This window comes from Harpia harpyja, chromosome 24 (genome assembly GCF_026419915.1).
Source record: "Harpia harpyja isolate bHarHar1 chromosome 24, bHarHar1 primary haplotype, whole genome shotgun sequence".
NCBI lineage: Eukaryota > Metazoa > Chordata > Aves > Accipitriformes > Accipitridae > Harpia > Harpia harpyja.
The window spans coordinates 879,116-900,363 of record NC_068963.1 but is presented as its reverse complement, the minus strand read 5'-3'; the positions used below and the strand labels follow the sequence as shown (position 1 = coordinate 900,363).

General features: G+C 40.2%; 1 protein-coding gene across 1 annotated transcript; it reads right to left on the bottom strand.

Moving 5' to 3' along the window:
- Window positions 1–8,886: 8,886 nt before the first annotated feature.
- Window positions 8,887–21,248, bottom strand: LOC128135767 (butyrophilin subfamily 2 member A1-like). Its single transcript, XM_052774830.1, has 12 exons — window positions 21,086–21,248; window positions 17,672–17,746; window positions 16,666–16,938; window positions 16,020–16,118; window positions 15,308–15,334; window positions 13,452–13,478; window positions 12,401–12,427; window positions 11,937–11,963; window positions 10,980–11,006; window positions 10,193–10,213; window positions 10,043–10,069; window positions 8,887–9,460 (listed from the first exon to the last, which is right to left on the bottom strand). The coding sequence occupies exons 1-12, from the start codon at window positions 21,246–21,248 to the stop codon at window positions 8,958–8,960; spliced, it is 1,296 nt and encodes a 431-aa protein (XP_052630790.1). The 3' UTR covers window positions 8,887–8,957.

Genomic DNA, 21,248 nt, shown 5'->3' with positions numbered 1-21,248 from the left:
CACCTCCCATTTGGCCATGTGTGTTCAACTCCTGGATATACTAAAAGTCAGATTCAGGGCTTTTGGGTTTGATTTGGTTTTGTCTCGGAAAAGGGATATCTCTCTCTTTGTACTTTCATGACAAATAAGTAACTGTTTTTAACAAATACGTAGGGGTGTGTGTATAAATCTATATTAATATTTCCATATGGATGCCTTACATAGCCCAGAGCCTCTCAGTCAAATGGTGCCAGATGCCTGAGGGAATGTGAGATATCCATAGGGGGCCAGCAACAGAACGTATGGAATACCTTTGCCCTTATGAAAAGGCAGCTGGAAGACAGTTATGATATCTTGAGACATTTGAGGTGGCTCTAGATAACAACATTAGGAACTAAATCCCTTCTCTTTTTACTGTAAGGAACCCTACTTGAGGGGAGTCAGGGAGCTTAGATACCTTAGATGCTTACTTGACTGAATTTAGTTGTCTCCAGTACAATTTGAGCTAGTCTAGGGCATGCTTGCTTTCAGAGGACTCCCAAAGGTCTTCCTCAGGGCCTGGGTTGTATATGCTTGTCCTCTAATAATACATGAAGTATTCTAGGCTTTCTCAAACTGGAAGAGAAGTGTCTAGGTAGGTACCTTTATCAAGTCCCTCTAAACAATGCAAGTACTTCAAGTGACACATCTCACCCTACAGCAAGAAATACAGAATATGGAATATAGTAGAATATAGTATATGTCTTCCATATAGACTTCATCAGTAAACTTCCTTCTGAGCTTAATGAGGCAGGTAACTTCCTATACCGTAAGTTATATTTTCCAGAATTTGGAAGTCTACAATTTTTGCTATCTATATATATGTATATGCATCTACATACATATTAAAAAAAATATTGCAGATATTACTTGTTTTTTATAACCCTATGGCATAAATTCTGCTTACCACTAGCCTTCTGAAGTATTTGCAGAACAATCAGGATATGTATCAGTGCCTGCCACATGATGAAGAAAGCCATTGCTCAAGAGTGGCAGAAGTTCAGACTCTCCAGACAACTGCACAACAGCCAGGCAAAGACCTCGGGGGCTTTTCCTAAATGAAAAGAAGAAGGTGAAAGCAGGAAGTTTAGATATTAGCTTAGCTTATTAGAAAGAACACCAAGGTAACTTCTGAAAAGGGTTATGTGAATTGTTACAACACCAGCGACCAGAAACAAGCTATGTCTTTACAGGACTAGTCACTAGGTGTAGCAGAGAGAACTTCCAGTCAATGAGCATTGATGCTACTTAAATTACCTAAATGCCTTGGGGTATGAACCCATTCAGTGATGTTGCATATCTTTTCCCCTAAAGTCTTGTCCTTTCAAAAATCTTTACATACATTTGCTTTTATCTGATGTCTACCAGGGAGACTTACAAATAATTTTCCAGGGAGAGAAGGATGGGGAAGGGAAGTGATCTGTTCAAAGTACAATGGCACTAACTCAAGACACAATTTTATGGAAGAGGATGTTTAAGAAAAAGCTCAGCTCTTTCAGGCATGCATATATCACACCCGTTCCTAGGGTTTATTGAGCTTCAGCAGGAGTCTGGTTTTCCATTTTTGAGTTCATTTAAAAGTAGCAGACCAAGCATGCATGAGCTAAAGAAAAGGACGTTATAAGGTCATTAACTTTTCAAATATGCATAAATACTCATGTCACGGTGAAAAAAGAAACAGAGGAATGACTAACCCTGAGAACTTTCATCTTACAAGTATTTAAATGGTTATTTATGGCATTCAAACTACGAGATAGTAGTGAAACAGTAACAATAAAATGGAATACATATTCCTAATACTCACGTTCTCCAAATGATTGGCAGATGTAAAAAAGAGAATTAAAATTAAAAAATTATTTCAGATGCCCTGAGTCTTTTGAACCAGAAAATTGTGTGTTCCCCACTCAAAGCTGTTACAACTTGCTGGTTTGCGTTTACCATGCCAAACATGCAGAGAAACAAGTTGGCCTCATGGCTACAAGCCAGCACAGGCTGGAGAGTTTTAGCAGCTCAGGAAGAGCAATGAGGTTTTCAGACACTGACTGGGATCAGAAGCAATGAAACTACTTTTGTATGATACAGCCCTTCAGGAAACAGGTTCTGCGAAGACATAGGGTGGATTTCACCGGGCCTGTTTCAGACGAATGTGATGAATGGTATCATTTAAGTAATTTTTTTCTTGCCATTCACTGTAAAGAAAACCAAAATTACTCCCCATCATTGTGCATGTCTAAGAATAGGTAAAAAGAATCCTCCATCCCTGGTCCCTGGTGAGCACCGGTGTCAGGAAACCACTTGTGGTGTAGCTTCTCTTCAGAGGTTCTAGGAAGTCCAAAACCAGCTCTGATTGATTGCCTGACAATGATGAGCAGACAACTTCTCCAAAGCCAAAAACTTCCCGTGGACATTGCAAAGCCTTGCCGAAGGTTGGTCTCTACACCGGCTCTGCTGCCATAACAGCTTTTGAGGAGAAAAAACATCTCCGCAGCTCACAACTGGGTTCATATTTCTCTCCATGGTCTGCGGTTGCCAGCCATACTGATTCTCAAGCCTCACTTCACCTTAAGAAGCTTCACACAGAAAAATTACATTAAGAGCTTGTAGCACGCATGAGATGGATCTGGCTATTTCTGGAGATTGATCCTGATACCTTAACATAGTGGAGAAGCATTTTCATATCTTACTCTTGCATTATGGTGAACATTTTCCCTTTTCCAAAAAGAAAGAATTCATTCTGTGAGCATTTGTTTTTTTTAAATGGTCAACATTATTGATGAAACAGGAGCAATTCAACTCAGGCCAGTACGTTAAATAGGCATAATGCCACTAGTGTTCCCAAGGAGTAAATGGGCATAGCTATGCCTTTTGGATGTTGAAAGACAGCTGTTGATACAAAACACAGCTTTAGCTAGAGGAAAACTTCATTTTCTCACTTTTCTACTAAAGGCGTGGCCTTCTGAGAGACGACAACATCCCTTTCTATGTCCTATAAAATCAAAACAGTTTCAAGGTAACATTGGTATAGCAGAACAAAGGAAGGAAATTCTCCCTTGTTCTGTTTCAGGAAAGGCAGAATCATATAAAATTATCATACTTGCAGACCAGAGATCTGTCCATATCTTGCTGAAAATATGATCGTTTGAATTTCTTAGCTTGAAGGTGGTTTCTTACCTGGAGAGCAGAAAGGAAAACAGCCATCACAAGCTTTCCTTGGGTTTGGGAGAACTGGACTTTTGTACTGAGAAATAGATTGACATTATTACTATTTGCTCCTTTTGCTTTCATACCTTGCACAGTCATAGAGTCGTTTATTAACCAGGGACTTGGGTAAACAGATATTACTCCAATAAAAGCAATACCTTTGTTGTCACAACCGTGACACAGGGCTCCGTTCATCCCAGTTGAAATCTCAGGCTACGAGGTAACACAATTGCATCCTTTCATACTATGATCTTCCCCTGTACCTCAAGACATGGACTATTGCTGGATGAACATGTGGCTTCAACCAGAGCAAACAATACCATGCTTTGTGTGAAAGGCATATTATGAAAGGCAAGCCCAAAAATACGACTTCGAATTTGTTGGCTGGAGGGAGAGCTGAACTTCATCTCCCCTGTCCGAGGTGTATGTCTTGACTGTTGAGCCACCTTCTACCTAAAAGTGTATCATTGTCAGTCACCCCCATCTTTTTGATGATTCTCAAATAGCAGAAGGAAGTTTTCTTGGTTCTTTGAGACAAAGGGCAAAGGACACAGATAAAGGAGGACGGATTTTATATCCCCTTCTTTCCATGCTGAAGCTACAAGCCTACTTTCCACAGAGCCCTGCCTTTATTACTTATTTACTGTGAAGTGTTGCATGGAAGAGCGAGTTGTCTTGTTTCCCTCTGGAGCTGATGGAGAAAGACAGGCTTCTCCAGACCATGATTCATCCCCGCAGGCTGAACAGGGAACTCCTGACTCAGTTTGAGCACAAGGAACAAGTGTATAGCAGGTGGAGAGTAGTCGGGCAAACCAGGAGGAATGAAGCAGCATTGTCTGGGCTTGTACAGATGGAATTAGGAAGGTCAGAACTCACCTGAAGTTAAAACTGCTGTAGAACAAGGCCCCTTGGCAGCAAAAGGAAGACTCAGAATAGTGTAGGGTCACTGCCAAAAGGGGTGGGAGATTTCCAGGCCCTGAAAGGACCTTCTCCCCAGTTCTGAGACAATCTATGCCAGACTGTGGTGTGAACCTTGTCAAAGACTGGGTGTGTTGGCTGTTGTTTGGTTTTTTTTTTAAATCCAGGTGCATTCTACCCACTGGATTACTTTTATCCACATGCTCATTGATAGTTTCTGGGAACTCCAGGCAGCACAGAGAGGTGGGATTTCCCTTTACAGGACCTGAGCAACTCTTCTCTGACAGATTGCATTTGTCCCTGCACCAAGAGTTCTTGTTTTTAAAACAGCCTCTATAACCTCATTGAGGTGAGAGGAAGATGGCACTGTAGTTTCCAATATCCTATCCAGAGCCTTATTTGTAAACAGAAATTATATAGACAGCCCACCAGTCCTCCAGTGCATGGTCATTAAGTAAATACTTGGCTGGCGGTTCTGCAGTTTCCTTCAGGACTTGTGTGTGACACTATGTAATTCTAGTGACTTAGTGATATCTTATTTGCCCCAGTCCATTGCCAGCTGATGGAATTTTCACTATAGTCTTGAACATCCTTTGCAAGGTTATCTTGATATTACTGCTTTTTTGGATCTCAGTTTTTTAATATACATTTGACCTTACAGGCTTTCCTCTTATTCTGATTTTCCATTTCTTTTATGCTGATCTTTTCTGTGTGACGTGCTCTTAGTTTTCCTACTGAATCAGGGACTTTTTTTAAACAAGGTTTCTTTCTGTCTGAGTTGAGGCACACACTTTACGAGAGCTTCCAAAGCAATGTACCTCTCAGAGTCTCCGGGCAGCCTGTGGGCTCCTTCCTTTCTGCCCTGTACCTTTAAGGGTTTATTTGATTGTTTTTTAAAGACATATGACTCACTTTTACATGGTTCCCTTCCTTCAAATGGAATATCCATGTGCTGAACTTACCTGACTTGCTTTTCAACTACAGCGTTAAATCTAATTGCTTCGTGGTCACAGCTTCAGAGCAGCTCACAGGGTAGCACTTCTCCAGTTAGGTCCTGTTCATCAGCCACGTGCAGTCTCATTTGTTTTGTGGTGGATTCTTATAATATCCATACAGACTCCAGTGATAGGGTAAACACCTCACTCAAATAGAGACACCCTCGCAGGCAATTGCTGAAGGGTCATAATCCAAAGCTGAAAACTTTGGAAAAAAAAGCTGAAACTCACCTTCCAGGGTGAGTTGCTGTCTCTCCCCTTTGAGCTAGGTTGCTAAGAAGTAATCTCAATAAATCCTTTTGAGGTTTTCCATCTCCACCTTTCAGATCCATCTCCTTGATATAAAGAGTAAGATCATCCAATTAACAGTGCTTTCTGCCCATTGGAACAGGTTTGTGAATCAGTTTTTAACTGCAAGTTTTTTAGAGAAAATTTGCTACGGGTGTAGTTAATTGACTATTGCCGTCCACCCCTGATTTGTCCCCAGAAGTTCACTTTTATTAAAAAAAAATTGGGAAACTGGGCTTCATGAATTAAGAAAACAAACCCAGAAAAATAAAGGTTGTTCTTTCTTTTTTTAAGACTCCTAATCATCATAGAAATTCTTAGATTTTTCTCCAACATCACCTTCACGGGCAGAGAAAGTTTCAGAGAAGTTAAACCAGATTGCAACCGAGAGTCCAGCTACACAAACGAGCTAGAAGTTTATAGCAGAAGTTAATGACCACCTTTTACTCACAGACCAGGGTTTCAGGTGTCTGTGACTGAAGGTAAAGACCAAGCTTCCTTTCTCTCTAAGAAGTACTCATCTAAGTTTAAACTAGCTGTCTGTAGGCAATAAATCTGTAATTGCTCTCTCATTCCCAACGTCCATCCTTTGGGGTGTAATGAACATGGAAACGTGCCAATCCACAGCAAGAGTACATTGAGAAAAGACATGGTTTTTCAACTGTTGCCACAGCGGAGAACTGATCTCAGGAAACTGTGGCTCCCAAAGGGATGAGGAGGATCACACGGCTAGCAAGCAGATGTTAACTGATCCTTTTAATCTGCTTCCTGGAAAACTGACAGAGAGGGATGATTGCCCGGTCTGCCACTCTGGAGATATCCCTGGAAACATTCCCACGGTCCTGCCTCAGAAGACTTCAGACAAGCAATGCATCCCACAGATCTGCAGCACTCCAGCTGCTCCGTGTCCCAGTCATGACTTTCTGTCCCTGGCCATTGTCTTTCTTCTGTTATAGTACTTCTCATGGCTGGGCTAAATCCAGACCTTTGTGTCCGGGCATGTACCACCACACTTTTGCGGCCCCATTTCCAAAACTATGTCTTTGTACCATTACCTTGCACCTGCAATCTATCTCCCACAATCCTGTCCTCCCATCCTCTCTGAATGAACATACACCTCTCTTAATGAACACGCATTTTTCTTGCCCAGTGGCAGTTATCTATGAAATGCAGAACACCTTGGGTCATCTGGATTAACAGAGGGAGTATTACCACTGTAAAAGAGCCACGATGGGTTATGCCATGGCTTGAAAGGATCCAGTATTTATGCTAAATGCATAGAGTACAAGAGGGAGGCAATATACACGTAGCACTACACTCTTCAAAGGCAGGTTAGAAGATAACTTATTCACCGGTTGGTTCCCTCCCTTTTTGCTTTAATGTATCTGCCCCATTTCACAGTGAGTCATTTTTCAAGGCATTGCTCACTTTGAGTAACTGATACATCTCATGGTATTGAATCAGTGCCCTGATTGTCCTTTCAGTTATTCAAGAAATTTTTATTCATGAGAGTTTTAAACTCAGCTAAAGCAGTGGGATTCAGCTAACTTAATTGCTAATGGCGGCTTCAGCTCACCCTGAATTAGAGGTGATATTCAGCTTGTGAATTAAGTCACTTAATTGTAGAGTGGCAAGGTTTTGGCAGTGGGGGGCTACAGGGGTGGCTTCTGTGAGAAGCTGCTAGAAGCTTTCCCTGTGATCAATAGAGCAAATGCCAGCTGGCTCTGAGACGGACCCGCTGCTGGCCGAAGATGAGCCAATCAGCAAAGTTGGTAGCACCCCTGTGATAACAAACTTAAGAAAGGTTAAAAAAAAGTGCTGCACAACAGAAACTGCAGCCGGAGAGAGGAGTGACAACATGTAAGAGAAACAACCCTGCAGACCCCCAGGCCAGTGAAGGAGGGGAGGAGGTGCTCCAGGCGCCGGAGTAGAGATTCCCCTGCAGCCCATGGGGAAGACCATGGTGAGGCAGGCTGTCCCTCTGCAGCCCATGGAAGTCCATGGTGGAGCAGATATCCACCTGCAGCCCGTGGCAGACCCCACGCCGGAGCACGTGGATGCCTGAAGGAGCCTGTGACCCTGTGGGAAGCCCTCACTGGAGCAGGCTCCTGGCAGGACCTGTGGACCCATGGAGAGAGGAGCCCACGCTGGAGCAAGTTTTCTGGCAAGACTTGTGTCCCCGCGGGGGACGCACGCTGGAGCAGTGTGCCCCTCAAGGACTGCTGCTCATGGAAGGGACCCACGCTGAAGCAGTTTGGGAAGAACTGCAGCCCATGGGAAGGACCCACGTTGGAGAAGTTCGTGGAGGACTGTCTCCCATGGGAGGGACCCCACGCTGGAGCAGGGGAAGAGCATGAGGAAGAAGGAGCAGCAGAGACAATGCATTATGAACTGACCACAACACCCATTCCCCGTCCTTATGTGCTGCTTGAGGAGAGGAGGTAGAGAAGCCAAGAGTGAAGTTGAGCCTGGGAAGAAGGGAGGGGTGGAGGAAATCTTGTTCTAAGATTTGGGTTTATTTACCATTATCCTACTCTGATGTGATTGGCAATAAATTAAATTAATTTCCCCTAGTTGAGCTTGTTTTGCCCATGATGGTAATTGGTGAGTGATCTCTCCCTGTCCTGATCTCGACCCATGAGCCTTTTGTCATATCTTCTCTCCCCTGTCCAGTTGAGGAGGAGGAGTGATAGAGTGGCTTGGTGGGCAACTGGCAGCCAGCCAGGGTCAACCCACCACACTGCCTACGTGTGAGCATGAGTTTTATGCTCTGGTTACAGACAGTAGAGAACAGGATGGCATTCAGTTGCCTGAAGACAGACATCTATTGCCACTTGAGATGCCATGTCACACCTTCCCTCATCTTACGCTGCTGCTTCAGGAGGCTGTGAGAATCCTATAAATCCCGTGCTCTGATAGCCCCGTGGGAGCTCAAATTGCATTAGGTTTCCACATTTGGGCAGCTGAATCTAACTCTTGACTCCCATTCCTTAAGTCAAACTAACTTAACCAACTGCTTACAAATAAGCAATTGTTCCTGGGTTTTATCACATCCAGTATGTGACCTGGGGATTTCACCCTTATCACTTAATAACTCTTATAAGCAGACTTCCAGAAAGACTACTTGCATTTCATAGTTCACAATCTGATTGTTATTAATAGTTTTCCGACTTTGTATAAAATTTGAAATTCACATTCATACTCTTCTTGGTAAACTGTTCCAATGGGTTTATTAGTCAAAAATGAATACACAACAAATGCAACAAATACTGAAATAAATCCATTTTTCTTTAGTCCAGGCAAAATGAAAGAAAATTGCAATATTTGACAGGTCTGGGTTTTTACAAAATTATTTCTTAGTACAAGATGGATCCCTAAGAAGTACTTAAGAGACTATTTCTTTCTTGACCATGGCTTTAAAAGTTGCTATTACTTTTTTGCCTTCCTCTCTGCTTTCACGTCCTCTGTGATTCACATTATCAATTTATTAATCTCCTCCTGGCCCTGTGAAAGATGTCACAGAGAGGGTAATGTGTTTTAAATGTATACATTGGTTGGGCGTACTCCCAACCATTTGCCGTCAGAGCCTGGACTGAAGAATGGGTACAGATTCCCAGAAAACTCAAAAGAGAGAGACTCGAGAAGGCACTTTTCTTCAACATCAAAGAATGAAAGCTTATGAAGTTCCTGATCCAGGAAAACACCTACCACGCTGCAGGGCTTGCAAGTTCTTACACCCTTCCCACCAGTTAAGCTGTATTCTCCCTGAGAAAACTGCAGGCTGAATAAATTCCCCTTTGGGAAAGTATTCATCGTGTTGCTCCTCAGCGTATTTCTAATCTCCTCACACACCACGCCCAGCTCCCATTCTGATTTGTCCCCCACCTCCACTTCCCAGTAATGTTTCTTTTCTGAAAACCCTTCAGTAGCTACTACTAACGCTTTGGGCAGGATCTCTTTCTGGGTAGAGGACACGACTCTGTTTTTCTCCTTAATGGTGAGGCTGGGATGTTTGCAGTTCTCATCCAGAGTGATATTAACTTGAGAAAGAAGGGGGGGGGGGGGGGGAGAAAAAAACCACAAAGTAGCAAGTTATTTCTGATTTTCAGGAAAATAAACAATTATCTGAAAGGAAGTGAATAAAGGAGAGAAATTATTAAAAAAAAACCCAAACAAAACAAACAAACAACCCAGGAATATACAGTGTGCATTTGTCAGACAAAAACTCAATAACAGAAATAATATCCAGCAGGGCATGCCTGTTCTCTGGCTCCACTGTGCCTTTATTAATTCATCCTTACTCTGACTGAGGACATCCAGGCTCTCTGATCGGACCCATCTGGCAGCCTGGTTTTTTGGAATAAAACACAAAGCTGAGTCTCTCCAAGCCACATAACATGTAAAAAGGTCCTGGTTGGTGCAGAAACGATTCACCCCAACTCATGACACCGAGAACTGTGTAGATGGGAGATGCCTAAGAAAACCTGCATGCCTGTTTCAACCAATGGGCTGCAAATTTTTCCCAAATTCTGACAGCTTTTGAGTTTTTTATAATACAAGGGATAGACTCTGGTATGTGCATGGAACAACATGAGGTTAATGGCAGGCAAGACTTGGCTTACCTGCATTTCTATGAGCTCTCCTGAACTCTGCAAGAAAAGAAATGAATGATTAATTAAAATTACTGCAGAGTGTTAATTTACCCAATTTTAGTACAGTATGGGGCTGGAGGGGTGTAGATTCGATAAAATTGTTTTCAGCTTTCAACTCACCCAGTTCGTTCTGGATTTTTTCTGAAAAGGACAGGAAGTTACATTATCCTCATGCATGGCAAGGCTCTTCTGTAGGGTATCTGTGCTAATAAGAGTATTTCCAATACTACATTACTTCAGTATGACCTGGCCTAGGACTAAGGAAAGGATGCCAGCTTAACTTTGGAGAGCTAGAGGTTATCTAAACCCAAGCTAGTCACCCGGGTTCTGTGTAGAGTCAGGAGAAAAAGAATGGCACATCGGAAAGTGTTTCTTCACTGCTGTTTCAACCACCTATCTGAAACTACTCTTGGATGCCTTCATCTCTCAACAAGGGAGCCAAGAACTCTGCCTTAGCCTCAATGCCCAAAATTTAGTTAACTAGTTAGGTGAGCTGAATCACCTGTAGGTACATACAGGAGCTGTTGCCATGTCTCCTGTTAGGTGACAAACAGGAGCTTCACGTGGCCAAGAGTCAAAATGCCTATAAAAGTTTGGGGTTTTTTTCTTGCTTTCAAAAATATCAGTTTGTTAGTAGGAAAGGAAATCTGTTTTCTACTCAGCTACAGCAAAAATTAAATCCTTAAATGATTGGAATGATGTACCCTTGTTATTGAAACAGACATTCTGGAGCTCAAGATTGTGTCAGAAAAACACTTTTTTTAGGGACAACTAAGTCTCAGTGTGGAAGGGACCATAGTGCTGCAACAGCCGACACATGGTGACACAGTTCAGTTCCAAAATGGTGTTTCTAATCACAAATAATATAAATTATTTTTAAGGACCAAAGTTAACTTAATATCCTTACCAATTTTGATCGACATATCCAGATTTTCTACAGGGAAACAAAATTAAATTAAAATTTAGGACGACTAAAGCAGGTGAATTATGGTACACTCACTATTCATTTTGGAATACTAATATATATAGGTTATCTATATATACAGGCTTAATCTGTTTATATATTTTAATAGATCTAGGATTAATCTGTTTATCTTTGTAGAATAATAGATATGCATTATGTAAGTTTTCTCTGGTATTAAATAATGTATTGCACAAATATTCCTGAGCATGAGACATGACAAAATAAATAAAGGAAACTATCAGAAACAATGAGGGAGTGATTCAGAACAAATAGCTCCCAAGGATATTTACAGTTCATAGAGCATCATAAGAGGAGGAGAGTAAAACCTCTCTCAGTAACACAAAGCTTGAGATTATATTTGTCTCTTGTACACAAATAAACCCCAATGTATCCTTTTTATGGTTCTTAGCTTCACCTGGGGACACAGCTTGTCACAGCTGCTTTTTGAGAACTCTTTTATTCTCAATGTTCAAGAGGAATTGCGCTGGGTTTTTTCCCATTATATTAATTTTAATGCTGTGATCAGATGCTTTAGTCATTATTTTGTTCTGAGATGCAATAAATAAAATGTTCCGCTTAAATATTTTCTAGCAGTGGAAAAATAACTTTATATACATATATACTCTCTATCTGTAGATATATAGCTATGTAACTATAGATGGAGAGACTGTGTGTACACATACGCATAACACAACTTTTCAATTATCTTTCTGGTTGGAATCGGGGAGTTAATCTTTGCAAATGTGAAGTTCTGAGAATGTTTTTCCAACTCTAGTATTCAAAATTGCATAAAACACCACTGTGTTATTAGAATGGTCACCTGCAAAGCATCTTTCAGGGTATGGTTAAAAGAATAGCGTGTGGTACTAAATGCAGGGTAGAAAAAAAATGTTAGTTTACCCTTCTGAAATCTGTCCTGCTCCTCAGCTGAAAAACAAAGAAACAAACTGAGAAATAGCAGAGGATGTTACATTATTCAAGACAAAAACTCACAAAATGTGACTGAGAATTTCAGTGTTAAAGAATGTGTTCATTTAGGGAACTGAGGCTTGCCATTAAGTTCAGAATATGATTTCAAAATAGGTGGGAGATACATTGTCCTCTGAAGATACCCATCCTGTAGAAGGAGTCTAGATTATTAGCTTAGACTAGATGCGTAACATCCACTGGTTAAAACCAGGTGACATTGAAGATAATAATACCAGATATCATTAATGCAATTGAAAACTCTACCTTTACAATAAAAGGACATTTTCAATATGGGCCCTCTTTCATGATACTATAACTTTTGGAAATACAGAGGCTTCGTCTAACCAAGGGATACTCCAAACCAACATAACAAGGAAGTCAAAATATGCTCTTACCCAGGTCATCCTTGAGTTGGCTTATCTCTGAAAAATATTATGTTTAAATATTAAAACACAATTTCCTTTCCTTTTTTTTTTTTTTATTTTAAACACAAATACGGTGAATTTTCCATGTGTTCCACTGTGTTCTGTATAGCAAGAGCGAAGATAAAATGAAATGATCTGAGCTTCATAAAAATGACCAGATGTTCCCCTGCTATAAAGCAGCCAGAGTTACAGTCTTCGTTATGCTGGTACTTTCCCTTAATGTGGGAATAAAAAGACTGGTCAAGAAATTCACCTTGGTAAAATGAAGTACTTCAGATGACTGAACTAAGGGGAAAACCCCAAATGAGTACTTTAATGAGGGTGTGCTTGAATGGCATTAGCATGTGCTTGAATGGCATTAGCACACCCATCTGCTGATGGTTCTTAGTACTTATGTTGAAACAACAGAACTGTGTCCAGATAATCTCAAACAAGGCTTTATAAAAGCTATAACTGATGTTTCTCCATGGTACCATAAGGGCTACTAAAAAGGACTTCAAAAAGGTTTACTGTATTTACTACATCTCTGGCATAATTTGCATACTCAGCACACTTGCTCTTCACAGTAAAAGCAATCTTCTTGTTCTACTTTTGTACAAGGCAGTCCTAACCAGTCTTTAGAAAAAGATCAGAAAATGAATTTTTTTATTATTTTTCAGACTCTAGAGCTTAATTCTTTTTTTTTCTTACAGACTGAAATTCATCATGAACCATGATCCCAAATTAAGAACACATTAACTTACCCAAATTAACCAACAGAACAATTTGCAGGCTCAAATACTGAGCAAAAAATACCAGCCATATATCAAACTTCTCCATGGAGTTAGTCATCGTCTTTGCAATGGGCATTGATTATCTTTAAGTGGTCAATATAAAAGGTATTGCAAAGATTTTTTTTAAATTTTATTTTGCAAAAGCAAAACAGTCACTAGTATTTCCTGAGCTCAGCTTTTATCTGGTTCTAAAGGACTAGAGAGATTTATAGAAAGAAATCAATGAAAAAAAAAGCTGTTACACTTACCTCTTTGAATTTCCTTTTGTGCATTTTCTGTGAACAGAGAAATATTTTTATATCCTAAAAATAATTCTTCAAGCACTTCACATTCCATTTTAAAGACTGTACAGAAATGATTAAGCCACAACGATTTATATGTATAGTTGTATGTATATATTTGCATGTATATATACATACACATAAATTATTGAAGAAGGGGACCTCTGGAGATCCAACTAGTCCACCCACCCTGCTCAAGCAGTGTTGGCCCAGGGCTGTGTCCAGTTGTGTTTTGAATGTCTCCAAGGTGGAGACTCCACAAGTTCTCCAGGGCAACCCGTGCCAGTATTCAAAGATCTTCACAGTAAAAAGACTTTCTTCTGTTCTCTGATAATTTAGTATATACTCAGTTTTATTTCACAAGTCATACTGACTTATCAGCTGAGAGGTGGCAAGATTCTGCAAAATGGATGAGAAGTGTTTCAGGGATGACTGGATGTGAATTTTAATAAAAGTCTCCATAGATTTGTTCCCACATACACTTTTTTTTTTTAAATTCCAAAACATTTTCGTTTGTATGCAAATTGCTGAGTTTAGTTCCTGGGCAGCAGTTGACTCCCTCAATTATGGCAAAGGGGTATTTTCTTTCCTTTAGAGTTATCATCAGTATAAAACAGCCACTAGATATATTCTGCTTTTCTTCTGTAAGTCAGAAGTCCTAAAAAAAAAAAATAAATCTCATCCTAAAGATTAAACTGTTCAGAAATTGATGTAAATATTCGGACAGACAATCAGATTTTTATTTTTAAAAATGAAAATAACTTCCTAGCCTGTGGTATTTTTCAAACAGAATATGTTGGATTCTCCAGAAGTTTACAAAAGCTACCTTTAGGCCAGGAAGCTTATTTTTTTTTTAATTGTTTCTGTAGTCATTAGAGAGTAAAAAAAAAAATCCATGTACAATTCAGAGGAATAAGTTGAGTTCCTGCTCTAGAACTGGATCATTATTTTCTTCATTGCTGGTGAGAGATGAAAGATGCAAGCTATCTAAAAGAAGCGATACAGTTTTCTCTTTTTCCTAAGACTGTTTTTAAAATTTAAAAAAAAAAAAAATCTAGAAAAAATGTTTTAGAAGTACCTCCAGTTTTCACATGAAACAAAATTTTGTATTGAAAATTTTGCACCTACTGAAAGGTGGAGTAGGTCTTGGCAGGGAAAAACTGGTCTGTGGACACACCTTCCAGCCAGAACATGCTGTCACTTCTATGTCCTGCTCAATCACATCCATGTGGCGGTTTTAACCACGTTCCAACATGGTATTCGGGGTGTCCAGAGAGTCTTTCTATCACATTTTTGCATAAGGCCATTAGAAAATATTCTACTGCTTTAAGGATCCTGGATATGACAGCTTGGAGAATTGTCAAAAAGTCATTTTTCTGGAAATGGTAAATTTTTAGAGAGATAGTGGGTCAGGGGAAAGAAAACCTATCAAGGTTTTTGCACAAAAGATGACTCGTACCAAAAGTATTTTACTACTTCTTTCAACATCTGCAGGCAGAATAGCCTACATTAAGTGGGACGCAAGAATTTCCTCATTTCTCTTCAGGAACAGGAATCAGCAGTGGGCCTGTCTTTCTGTATTGGCTCTGCGTAAGGTGATGTACTCCCCAAAGGCACCCTAGCTGGAGCCTACAGGTAGATAGGGTCAGCCAAAGTCCCAATCTTTGAAGTCTCTGTCATAAAACAACTTCAGGAATACAACTAATTCACCCCATGGTTCATACCACTGGCCAGCATTCATACTGTTGCACATATCTTTCAAGATGTTCATGATGAAATATAATATTAATAAGACTTTTAAATATGGTATTAATGTGACTTACTTTCACGAGTAGTTGTCTTATTGTTCTCTGAGAGAAGAAGAGAGCAGAGAGAGGCAGGGAGAAGGAAAATGTTATCTTACTTTCTGCTTACTTGTAGGTTTTCAAATGAAAAATTTCATATTTCATGGTGGTCATGTTTGGTAAGGAAGCAGTTTAGTTTCAAAATATCTTGATTTGCATATACTTATATCTTCCATTAAAATAATGAGAAATCACACAGAATTTAAGGAATAAAACTATGGATGCTGAAAGCAGAAAGAATGCAGACTTGGCATGCTGTCTTGGCAACAGATTTGTGTTGTAGAACTGTCTTAGAAACTAGTTTATAAAGCAATAAAATTACTTGCAAATAAATTAAGCCAGTGGATACATTTGGGTACACTAACATATTTCAGTTATTTGCAAGAATTGCTTTCTTTCAAAAATGAGATTAAGTTGCAACGATAATTTCACTATAGTAATATGTCAAATCATATTGGCAAATGTGATTGTATAGGTTTATACCCCAAAGTGTTGGAGTAGTTAAGAGATGCTTAAAAAGGAATATGCAAGGAAAGCAAAAATACAGTAAAAAGCCATGGTTGAAGAATCAGGAGGGTGATATTGTTCATAATCCTGTACCCTCCCCAGATAATTCGGGACATGGTGGGATTTTTCTTTCCACTGGATTGTATGAAGCATTCATCACTTCAGCATTAAGAGTGGAACTTACCTCTGAGTTTATGAATTGCAGCGATAACCAGGAATATGCTCAAGAGCAGGATCACAACAAAAGCCGCCAGCCAAGGGGAAGTGTCAGGAAAGAAGACATCTGCAAATTATTTCAGATGACCAGTTATAACTTTCCTTAACTATCAACTTTATACTTTGATTACATGCCTAAAGTGAAACAAAATGAATTTGGATCTAAATTTCTGTCCTTGACACCTCTAGGAGCAGTTCACTGTGACTGTTACATCCCTAGACTATTTTACAAAGCACCATCAGTGATTTGTGTAAACCACTGCATTAGGTGTTATAGCAATAGAAACAGAAGCAGAAGAAAATGAGAGAGAAAGATGGAACAGCATCCTCCATCCTTGCAAGTGAGAATAGGCACCACTCAATAACCAGATTTCATTTCCCCCAGATGGCATCACACCCATAGAGGAGTATTTCTACTATTAATAATTTGACAACGTTTGGGAGTTGCCCACAGTGGTTCAGTGCAAAGACCAAGAAGTATTACAGAAGAAAATGTCCTGTGAAAACTGATTATTCTTTTCCACTAGAAATAGGAGGTTCTGGGGCAATCTGCTTTGCATGTATCAGCTCACTATTTTTTCTCCCAGGCCACAAGGACACAAGCTCATACTCACCCGCAATGACAACTGAAGATTCTGTTGATGTTTTCAGCAGTTTATCAATTATTTTGCAGGTCACAGAGCTTCCAGATCCTGGTTTTAGGATGATAGAGCTGCTGGCATTAGCAGTGGTAGTGCCAGTGGTGAGAGGAGTCCCAGTGACATTGTCTCCTCTACCATCTGTCCACAACACCTCGACTTCAGCAAACGACCTCTCAGACAAACATTTGACATGAATACCATCAGCCTCATAACCATCCAAGACAAGCAACGGATCATGGCCACCACCTACAGAAGAGAGAGACAAACAGGTGAGCTGTGCTCAGCAGTCACAGTGGTTTTAAAGGCTAAGGGAGAAGAAGTCCATGAGAAGTTTTGAATTTATGGTGCCCTATAAGTGCTTTCCCCACTGATACTATGACATTAGCACATCCTCCCACAGCTCTGATCAGAAGCAGCAGCTGCAAATTCGAGGATGAAGAAAAGTACGTAGATGCATTTGAAACACAAGTTGTTAAAAGTCATCCCCATTTAAAATGACCAGCATCCAATACATCATGCAAGTCAAAATTACCTATCACCTCCCTTTGTAGTGTTGACAACATTAAGTTATCGAGGTATGTTCATCTCACGAAATTTTAGCCACCTAAAAGATAAGTATCTCATTGAGGCAATCACTTTGTAGAGAAACTATGGAGAAACGGCATTCAGCGATTCATTCCCTGGGGTGATGGGAATCTGAGATAAATGAGTTATGCTCTGGGAGGGCCCATCTTCTTCTATTGACTGTACACATACCTTAGACAAATAGCTCTCAGATTCTCAATTTTAATGCTTACAGTTGAGCACACTGAATCCCAGAACATACATCTGTGTTCACATGAAATCCAAAGGAATCATCTAAATCTGGACCTCCTTCAGTGGAGAAGAAAGTTGTAGGGGGCATCAGTTCAAATCTAGCCATGGGCTCTGAAATGGATTTAGTGCAGAGCAAAACCAATCCATTACAGAGCAAAATTACCTGCAGTGGGATGGTGTGTAGATACCAATACCAAGACGAAGGTGACTCCTCTCAGCTGAACCAAGAGCCCCATACCTATGTGGAAGACAAAAGTCTATGTTTGAATGCAAAATAAATGACATGGGGTCCTGCACAGTTGAGTTACGTCATAGCCAGGTTCACTCCAATATCTTGTTGCCTGCTTATGTGCACTACCCACATGCTTAGCTGCACCCCAGGTGAACCTGTGGAGTGATTCAGCAGTCAGAGAAGTCCTGTGATTGTTCTTATGGTCTGTATGGAGACACTCCAACACTGATAATAGTCATTGGTTATGAAGTGGGCAGTTGCTGAGCTGGGCAGATATGTGTCTCATTAGTAGTACCAGTAACAGGACTTGAGATGGCTCCTTGGAGTTAAAAGACAAAGACGATTTAGATGATACAAAAGCCCAGAACATAAATTCTACCTTAAAAAAAAAAAAAAAAGGACACATAGGTATTTTCTAAATTAAATATTTCACTTTGGAAATACTATAACCATTTTATTCCTCAAATATTTTTAATGAAAGTAGAAATAAAAGTTTCTAAATTAACCAGGATTTTAAAGCAGAAGTTTCCAAGATTCATATAACCGAACCCACTTTTTTTCTCTCTCTCTCCATGTATAGATATAAAACCATATATAAATATATATTATACTATAATAAATATAACTCAAATAGAAAAAAAAAAGTAAGATCTTAATTTGACTTTGACCTAGCAAAACGTAATAAGCCATGCTTTGAAGTGCACCACATGTCCAGGTGGGTCACGGATTTGCTTCTTTCCTCCCCACCACACATTTTTGCAATACAAAATGGAACCTCCCAATAGTTATGGCTCATCCAAACTTCCCTAAGGATTTTCAGAGTTTTCACTGGTTGTAATAACTAAGACAACTGATGATAACCTCTCAGCATGTACTTTCACAGGAGGAGAAAATATATCTGGAGGTGGCTGTTTTTCTTCACTACTAGTAAAGGGAGACCAGGAAATTAAATTATGTTAGAAGCCTAACACTTAGCTAGCTAATGATACATAGTATGCATCTTACTTCTTTTATCTTTTGGAGGCACAATATAGTCCATTCCTATAGCCATTAAGAATGTCAGATTTTGACATATTTTTTAGTTGTTTTCATAATTTTCCTCTTTTTTTGAGCCTTCACACACCATCTTCAGGTCTTCCTCTGCTGCCAAGATAACTAGAGAAACTGTTTCACTTTAGTTTTGTATCACAGCTGAGTCTGATAGAGCTACAAGAACTGAGATGCAGAGGCAGAGAGAAGGATGAACAACAGAAATGAAAGTAATGCATTACACCATAGGAAAAAAAAAACAAACAAAAAAAGAAGTGGAGCAAGGGATCTGTGCCCATTACATGCTATCGGTGCCTGTCTGGGGCTTCCCAAAGGGTCTGTACATCCACATCTCACTGTCAGAGCATGGATTTCTCTCCACTAAATCCAGCCCTGCTCAACCCCAAAGCCAAATCTAACAGTAAGCGTGGCTTCAGGATAGATAGATATAAAGGTATGTTTGAGGTTTTTCTCTCTCTCCCAAGCAGCAGTTCACCACGCAAAAATACACACAAAGCAGAGTTCAGCAAAGATAGTTCCCAGATCTTTCAGGATAGCACCCAAAACATCTACCAACCAAAACAACACAAAGCCTGCGGGAAACAGAGGGCTAAGAAAACATTCGGAGCTCTTCCCTAGAGAAGCAGCCAAATAAACCATTGTTTTGACGAACACAAACCTGCTTTTCAATAACACCACCCTGGATTTCCAGAAACGCAGTTGCTCCTTAAAGAAATCTGCGTGTGGGTGCTTACATCTGTTGGTGATGCTCAGAAGACTGCTGGTACCTTTGGACCCTGTCAGCCACTGCAATCCTGACTATAAAAATAACCCATTTATTTCCAAAGGTTAGCTATTAACCTTTGCAATGCAGTACAGTGAGAGTGAAAGAAAATAAAAATGGGTGAGACTGGGGATTTATACTATTTGTGGTCAAATACTCTATGATAAGTAAAAAGAAGTGTAAAGAGCCCTTAGAAACTTCAGACAGCAGAAGCTTTCTATAATGCTGTGGAAAATGGACCCCAAGAAACTAGTAGGGCTGGCCAATAAATTACAGTTAATCTAAAAGCAGAATAATTACTGGGAAAAGGAATTACTATTATTGATTAGGTTGTAAAAAATGCATTGTTTTTCCATCCTAGTAGTTACCTGATATTTGCCTTAGCCCTGTTCCAAAGTGCTTGTGCAGGAACAGGTTTAGAAGACCTGGAGGTAAAGCAGGGGGGTGGACTGTCTCCCATCCTGAACTACTTTTAATAGAAGGAAGAACCAGGGTGAGGAAGGAGAAAAGGCAACAGGGGGATAGCAGGTTTTGCTAGGTGACAATGTGTGCTTGACATTGGATGTGCTGGAAGAGGTCTCTGTGGGGAGAAAAAAAGCCTTCCTACTTGTAGTCTGGTATCTATGTCTTCACTTGCTGTGATATCAGAAGATAAATTATGTGCCCTCCCGAAACCGACAACATTCTTTGTCTATCTGTAAATCAATGCTAAATATTTTGCATAAAACCTCCTCCCTCTGGAAGTCTTGCATTCTTCTGAGGCTATTTCCATGAACCAAAAAAATAAAAAAAAATAAGAATCCCTTCAATGAAAACATGCACACACTGCAGGGGGGGAGTTTTAGCAAGTGAAAAGGCATGGGGAAGGGAAGTCGAACAGAATAAGCTCATGCTGTTGTGTCTGATGAAATACTCCATGCAAAGACAGTGTCATCCCACCAGAGGGAGTTGCGACCTCGGCGGAGCTGCATGGAGTTTGGTGTGAGCCAAAAGGCAAGCTCTACTTCTTCCAATACTTCTTCTTTCTGTGGATTTGGGAACCAAGAATAGCCTCCCTTTCCTTCTACAGCTCATGGGAAGCTTTCGGATTATCTCTGACAAATGGCTTATTTTCCCTAGAAATGTGCATTTCCCTTTATGAACTGTTCACTTTCATCCCCCAGCCACTACAACTGCCCATCCCTGATGACCAAGACAGTAAATATTATTCTCTATAAAGCATGAATTTTGTATAGTGTCTATTGTTCTGTGACCACACGTGCTTTTGGAATTATGTCACCTGCCCCAAAAAAGCCCTTAGTAATAAAAAGTATGACACCATTAAGTGTCTTACCATTCTTTCTTTCTTTTTTCTTTTTTTTTTTTAATGCTACAAAACACATACATGTGTAAATATGCTGACAAGGGAAGTTGGAAAAATGAGCTGTACCTGGACATCTGGCAAAATACCTGGTGAAATGAAGGTCCAGAGCCTGAACACCTCCAGGTCTCTAATCCAACAGGATTTGGAGCTTGTGTCTGTAGCCACTCACCCCTGGGTTTCTGTCCTGGTAATTCCAGCCTGTGGTGGGCTATCTGCAAGCAGGACTTTTGCAGGAAGAGTGTGGAGAAGCATCTGAGGAGCTTCTTGCTCTTCAGCTGGAAGAAACTCTTGGGCTTCTTTTCAGGGCAGAACTTCTGTGTGAAGGACTCCAT